General features: G+C 41.1%; 1 protein-coding gene across 1 annotated transcript; it reads right to left on the bottom strand.

Moving 5' to 3' along the window:
• Positions 1 to 1,851: 1,851 nt before the first annotated feature.
• LOC136829972 (monocarboxylate transporter 12-like) lies at positions 1,852 to 6,005 on the bottom strand. The gene is made up of 7 exons (XM_067089149.1): positions 5,872 to 6,005; positions 5,388 to 5,756; positions 4,425 to 4,594; positions 4,115 to 4,258; positions 3,250 to 3,859; positions 2,591 to 2,811; positions 1,852 to 1,988 (listed from the first exon to the last, which is right to left on the bottom strand). The coding sequence occupies exons 2-7, from the start codon at positions 5,702 to 5,704 to the stop codon at positions 1,852 to 1,854; spliced, it is 1,599 nt and encodes a 532-aa protein (XP_066945250.1). The 5' UTR covers positions 5,705 to 5,756; positions 5,872 to 6,005.
• Between the last annotated feature and the right edge of the window lie 720 nt (positions 6,006 to 6,725).

The following is a 6,725-nucleotide window of genomic DNA, read 5'->3' as shown; positions in this document are numbered from 1 at the left end:
CCCCCTCTAGATTTTACTTTCAATTTCTCAAAAGCTTATAAATCAGACTCTATTGTTGGCGAATGAAGAATCTCTCTTACTTTGGGATGATTAACGAGAGAGAGAGAGAGAGAGAGATTTTTTGAATAACTTTAAATTTAAGCCAAACGAGATAGAATATTAAATACAATGCCATATTTATCTGAAGAGAGAGAGAGAGAGAGAGAGAGAGAGAGAGAGAGAGAGAGAGAGAGAGAGAGAGAGAGAGAGAGAGAGAATACACTTTGAGGAAAATATATGTACAAGAGAGAGGGATACACTGAAAAAAAGAAGAGAGAGAGAGAGAGAGAGAGAGAGAGAGAAAGAGAGAGAGAGAGAGAGAGAGAGAGAGAGAGAGAATGCACTTTGGAAAAGTATACATGACAGAGAGAGAGAGAGAGAGAGAGAGAGAGAGAGAGAGAGAGAGAGAGAGAGAGAATACACTTTGGGAAAGTATACATGACAGAGAGAGAGAGAGAGAGAGAGAGAGAGAGATGATTCAGAATCAAATTATCTCTGATCAGGACTGGAAGGCAGACAGTTTCTTGTAGCCCCTCACGAGAAAGTTATTTTCTCAGATGTTTGTCTGAGAGGAGATCATTAGCCTTCCTCTCGTCGTTAAATAAACAGGTTCAGGTCTTCGCTCTGAGTTAGACAAACAGTCCCTTCGGATGGATGAATCCAGTGATGGAAGGATAGCTACGAAGGAAACTTTGTTCCGTTCGGGCGATGATTTTATGGTAATATTTTGCACGGTTTGGTTGCGGTAAAACAGGCTATGAAATGTCGGAAACTTGTCGCAAACTTATCACAAACAGGTTTGATACAAGTCGACAACTTGTCGCATACATATTACAAACAGGTTTGATACAAGTCGACAACTTGTCGCATACTTGTCACAGACAGTTTTGATACAAGTCGACAACTTGTAGCATACTTATCACAAACAGGTTTGATAAAGTCGACAACTTGTATCAAACTTGTTCTAACCAGTGCTTTATACAATCATCTAACATTTGGCAAAGGTTCTTTCTCCACTTGCTGTCATCGACTTGTTTTCAGCTTGTTTCAGACATCACAAACAGGTTGAATACAAGTCAACAACTTGTATCAAACTTGTTTTAACCAAAGCTTTATATGATTTTCTAGCATTTGGAAAGGTTCACTCTCCACATTCTCCACCTGCAGTCGTCGACTTGTTTGCTACTTGTTCACATACATCACAAACAGGTTGAAAGCCAGTAAACAACTTGTATTTAACTTGACTTGTTTGCAGCTGGCTTTCATACAAATCACAAACAGGTTGAAAACAAATCAACAACTTGTATTAAACTTGTTCTAACTAGTGCTTTATATGATTATCTAGCATTTGCCAAGTGTTCGTTCTCCAAATGTGGTTGTCGATTTGTTGTCAGTTCGTTTGCATTCACTACAAACAAGTTGAATACAAGTCAGTGGCATATTGATAGTTCTATCTTGGGCTTTATATGATCATCCACCAGAGAGAGAGAGAGAGAGAGAGGATCCTTTAATCCAGTGGTTGGCAATGCCAAGGCCCATGGGCCACATCTGGCCTAAGTGGGATCTCAGTCTGGTCCATGAGGGATTTTAGTCCAGCCTGCCAGCTTCACACCTGAACACTAATTATCTAACAGTCTTTACCTAGTTTAAGGCGTTAAGTAATCCCTTTAGTACATTTGATATCACGGCCTTCCTTTGAGACACCGCATGGCTGTCTGGCAGCTCTCTCCAAAAGATCGCCAATCTCTGTCTTAGTTGCTCGTTTACTTCTGCTTATCAATGACTTAATAAAGTTAGGAAAGAAAATCTTCATCAAGAAAGATATATTTTTGAGCCGGGACGCTTTGCTACAAGAGGCTGAGAGGCAAAAATCAGAGCTCCCAAAATTAACATGGAGCCCATCATGATGTAAGGGACACTCATTCCTCCTGTGAGGTCCATCACGTAACCTGGAAGAGAAAAACTGAATAATAGCTATCTGGTGTTTTGCAAGCAAGATGGTTCAATCAAGTATCTTGTAAATGATCCAGTGCTCCAGATGCGAATGACAATGTTAAAAACGAAAACATTCTACTTTGGTGCACAAATAAATCACTCGGAAAATTATCATTCATTGTATTCTGTGTGAAAAACTGTGCTAGGTTTTTAAATGTATTCTTTAGAACCAGAAATATGTACAACCACTGCATGAAGGCTGCAGATACCATGCGAAAAAATGTCTGTTAACTGACTTACTACGTTACTAAAAAAAATGGCACTTTCCAGCATCCTTTGGATAGAATCATTATTATTATTATCATTCAGAAGATAAACCCCTACTGGAACAAGTCTACAGGGGCCATTGACATGAAATTCAAGCTTCCAAAAAAGGTCGAGATGGTCCAGATCCCGTGGAGAAATTGACACTTACCAACCGCCACTGGATATAAGACACTGACTTTCTGAAAAATAAATGACAGTCACCAACACCAGTTGGACAAACATCGCAGATGCTTTGGAAAAAAAATGGTATGTATTAACAATTGTTAGACTGAGTTACAGATGCTCTTACCAAGAACCGTTGGATAGAAGAAGTTGCAGATTCCTTGTAGCATCCAGAAGAATCCCCAGGTGGACGACATGGCGTCTCCTCCAAACTGATCAGCAAAGAGGACAGTAATCAGTGTCCAAAAGAAAGCCAAGGAGATGGCGTGCGTGATGACGAAGACCAGAAGGTGCCACATGTTCGTGCTCAACGGCACAGTCATGCAGCCGATGCCTCCTATCATCAAGCTGTAGAGAGACCAATCATGAGTTTCTTTCATGATGAAACGATTAGAAGGTAGTGTTAGTGTAGCAAAGGTCCCAGAAATTGTGAAGTCAAAGCAATATGAACATTAACTTAAACTATATTATATTTCAGTGAAGTTCCATGTAGATACTGCGTGCCTGAGTTTTATTTTTGCCATTTTTTGCTTAGCCCAAGTAGTACATATAACTCTTGTCTAGAAACTTCATTCCTTTATAGGAATTAATAATGATTTCTTAAAATATGTCCATTTTGAGGAATTTGACATTGATTTTTAAATGACCAGATAGATATGCAGATTCTTTTCAAAAGAATTAGAGGCATGGCCTGCATTAGATTAGACACACTTAGCTTACAAGCAACTTGGGCCACATCTCAAGCACCCCTGCAGACAGTACTGAGTCACTGAACATGGTATTTACCCTGCTATAACTCCATATCTCCTATTGTAATCCTTCCTGTTAAAAATGAACCCGCAGAAGAGTCTCATGGCCGTATCACAGCAGGATATGTACACAGCAATGGCTGAATTCTCGAAGTTACTAAGCCCAATAGACCTCCCATAGACAGGGGTATAGATAAGGGCATTGGGAAAGGCACAAGTTGTACACATGACCATTACAAGGTAAACAAAGTAGGCTGGGTTCTTCAAGAGGGAAAAATCTAACGCTTTCTTCTCCTTTGTTACTTGCTGGGAGGCCAGAGTAGCCTTCAGCTCTCTGATTTGAAGATCCGACATACCATTTTCCCTTTGCACTTTCCTCCAGTAATCTCCCTGGACCACTTTTTCGTGTAGTTCAAAGGGTCTCATGAGCATTCCCAACACAACCAACTGTAGCATGACTCCAGCTAATAGTATATGCGTTCCCCTGAGACCAAATTCTTGGTGGAGAAGGACGATCATCGGGGAAAACAAGATGCTGCCCATCGCATTTCCAGCTGCCCTGATTCCATTTGCCAAAGAACTCTTCTCTTGAAAGTAGTCAGCTATCAAGATATATCCTGGAGTCTCAACCATGCACAAACCAGTTCCTGGAGAAAATAACAATCGTTTGATCGTGAATTTTCACATACCATTTAGCAAAACTTAGCAATCAGATGACTGACTAACCGATTTTATTGCAGGGTAACCTAACAGGGTTGGATGAGTTGCTTCACATGACCATGAGCTAACCAGGATTACAAAATGAATGGTTATGAAAGTTAAGGGAAATTTCAGCAGTTACTGACACAAGATTTTCAAAGAGAGGACCCAGAAGAATTAATCTGACTAGACTATGTGCTTACCAACAACTGCTCCAAGGGTGAAAGCAAGGTAGAGGACTGAGAAAGCTGGAACAGCCATTAGGAGTCCAGCCACGCATATGAGGGCCCCGACAATCACGCACTTACGAGGGCCAGCAAGTACTGTAAGTGCTCCCATGGCTGGTGCTGTGGCAATGATAATAGTAGACTCAGTGGAAAGACTATAGGAAAGAGATATAAACTTTTTTTTTATTAGATTTCTCCATACTTGAACACAAATGGACCTTTGCAAAAACCACTGAACCAATAGTATGTAACAATTTGTTTGAGGGATGTTTGAGTTTGTCCATACCTAGAAGTCCTCTGCATCCACCTAAGAGACCCATAATCCACCCTGAGGAGGCACCAGAAGCATCTGGAAAATAGTCCATAATCAAGGTGTAAGTGATTCCGAAGCTCATGACATACCCCGCTGACACCAAGTTTATGAGACACACATTGAAGGCCACAACCCAGGCATATCTGTTGGGAGAAACTGTATTCAGGAAAGAAGGCTTCAGTCCTGCACAGGTACTGATTATGGAAAGATCCAATCAACAATACAAATTTTACATGATATAAAAGGCAGGCACAGCTCTGTGTCCCTTCTAACATTAACTGTATTAAAAGGCTGTTATTCTAGCATGCCTGCTGGAGGAAAACATCTTTTAGAGAACTGATGTACGGTAAGGGTTTTGATCACGAAGAAGAATCTTGTAGCAAGGCTGTTATTTCTAGACATATTCAGAGCAAGGCTGGTCTCGGTGGCCCAAATCTTCTTCAGCAGTCAAGATCTCTGTGACAAAGAGCATACAGTCACATCATTAGGCAAAATAGCATGAGAACCAGTTTACAGACCAGATTGAAAATCAGTGTATGGGACTGGCTAGCATGATTAAGGACAGGAATCTCCACACACCTTTAAATAAGACTGCCATATGGACTTCTGAATGCTGAAGGCATTTAGAGGGAGAGGGAGAGAGAACTTGAGAAATGGCCTCTTTTGCTGGAGATATTTGGCAAGAGCTCATTTCCAGTGTGGCAGCTGAAGAGGAGGCACTTTCAATAGGCTCGTTTTCAGTACAAGCAAGACAAATGACCTTGTCTGGCTTAGTTGACAAGGGCACACTTTCAGTACGATAAGTCAAGAGGTGGAACATGTAATGCGCTCTTATTTAGTATGAAAAAGGAACCGAATAAATTATTTACAATAAGTACCCTCCTTCAAGAGGCTTAACAACTAGCAGCAGAAGACTTACTGCCTACATTTACTCACCCTCTGTCCTTAGCGGAGGGTGGCTCTCGAAGCTGGTCCTCCAGCCTCAGAGTTTCTGAGGATCCACTCGCGTCTGATATGTCAGAACCTCTCGACTGTGAGATTCTGTGGCCATCTCCTTGGGCTTCCCCACTGATACACTGAGCCCCTTTCACTAGACTGGACTTGACAGATGCCTCGTTCAGTCCCTCACCTGGCTGACCCTCATCTGCTTGCAGAACCAAAGGAACGCTTCGCTGTTTGCCAAAAGACTCTCTGTTCGAGCTGACTGAACTGTTGTTGTCGCGAGGAAGAGCTCTGTACTTCGCTTTCATCATTTTTCACAAAGTTTGGTTTTGTGCAGTTGATCTTCTTCAGAGGTTATTGCTACTGGAAGGGAAATCATTGTCGTTTAGGTTGTAATGAATGGAGGAAAACTGGCTTCTTTTGTGTTCAGGCCTAAGAAATTAATCATATACATACACACATACATACATACACATACGTTTTGTGTTCTGATTGGCTACTGAGAACTGGGGCCCTTAGAGAATATGTCCAGTCCTCTTTAATTCATTTCTTCTCTCTCTTGCCCTCACTGTGGTTAAGCCCAGGCTTCGGGTCTGGGCTACAAAGAGGTGATTAAACTGTAAAAAAAAAACATATTTTCACATTAATGCTCCCCCAGTCTCTCTCTCTCTTTCAAGATTAATTTGAAGACGTTTGTCTTGTATTCTCTCTCTCTCTTTGAACAACACTGTTTAGAAGATGTCTGTCTTTTGCTTATATATATATGTGTGTGTGTGTGTACACGAGAACTTACATACATCAGTCTCATCATTTCAATGATGAGACTGTATGAACAGAATCTTCCCTCACTGATGGACGTCGTGACGTCATCCAAAACCTATAAAGCCAACTCGATTGTGATGTTTTCGCTCATAAAACCAAAACTTACAATTCTTCAAGTTTTTCCGTCTATGTTCCTTTTAATCGCAGCGATCATCTGTCACAATCTCACTGCACTCACTATCAACAACTTTCTTCTTCACTATGCGGTATTCCTGGTCTTGTCACCACAACGAATCTAGGACACTGCCACTGTCCATTGTATAGAGAAGGTCTTGCCTTGGCTAAGGCATCGAAACAGTTATTAAGAATTACCAATATTATCTATTAATATCTAGTTTATATCTATGTACTTCAATGAATATGCGATGAGCGTTTTCGTAGATTGCTGACGGTCCAAGGTCATGTAGGTCTATGTAGGATGGTAGAGATATTATGGACTAATTGGCACCTTTCACAGTATATCGAGAGTGCCACGTCTACCCAAGCTCACCCCAGAGAACCGATTGTCAC

Source organism: Macrobrachium rosenbergii, chromosome 45 (genome assembly GCF_040412425.1).
Source record: "Macrobrachium rosenbergii isolate ZJJX-2024 chromosome 45, ASM4041242v1, whole genome shotgun sequence".
Taxonomy (NCBI): Eukaryota; Metazoa; Arthropoda; class Malacostraca; order Decapoda; family Palaemonidae; genus Macrobrachium; species Macrobrachium rosenbergii.
The sequence above is the reverse complement of the archived record's forward strand: the minus strand, read 5'-3'. Positions and strand labels throughout refer to the sequence as shown.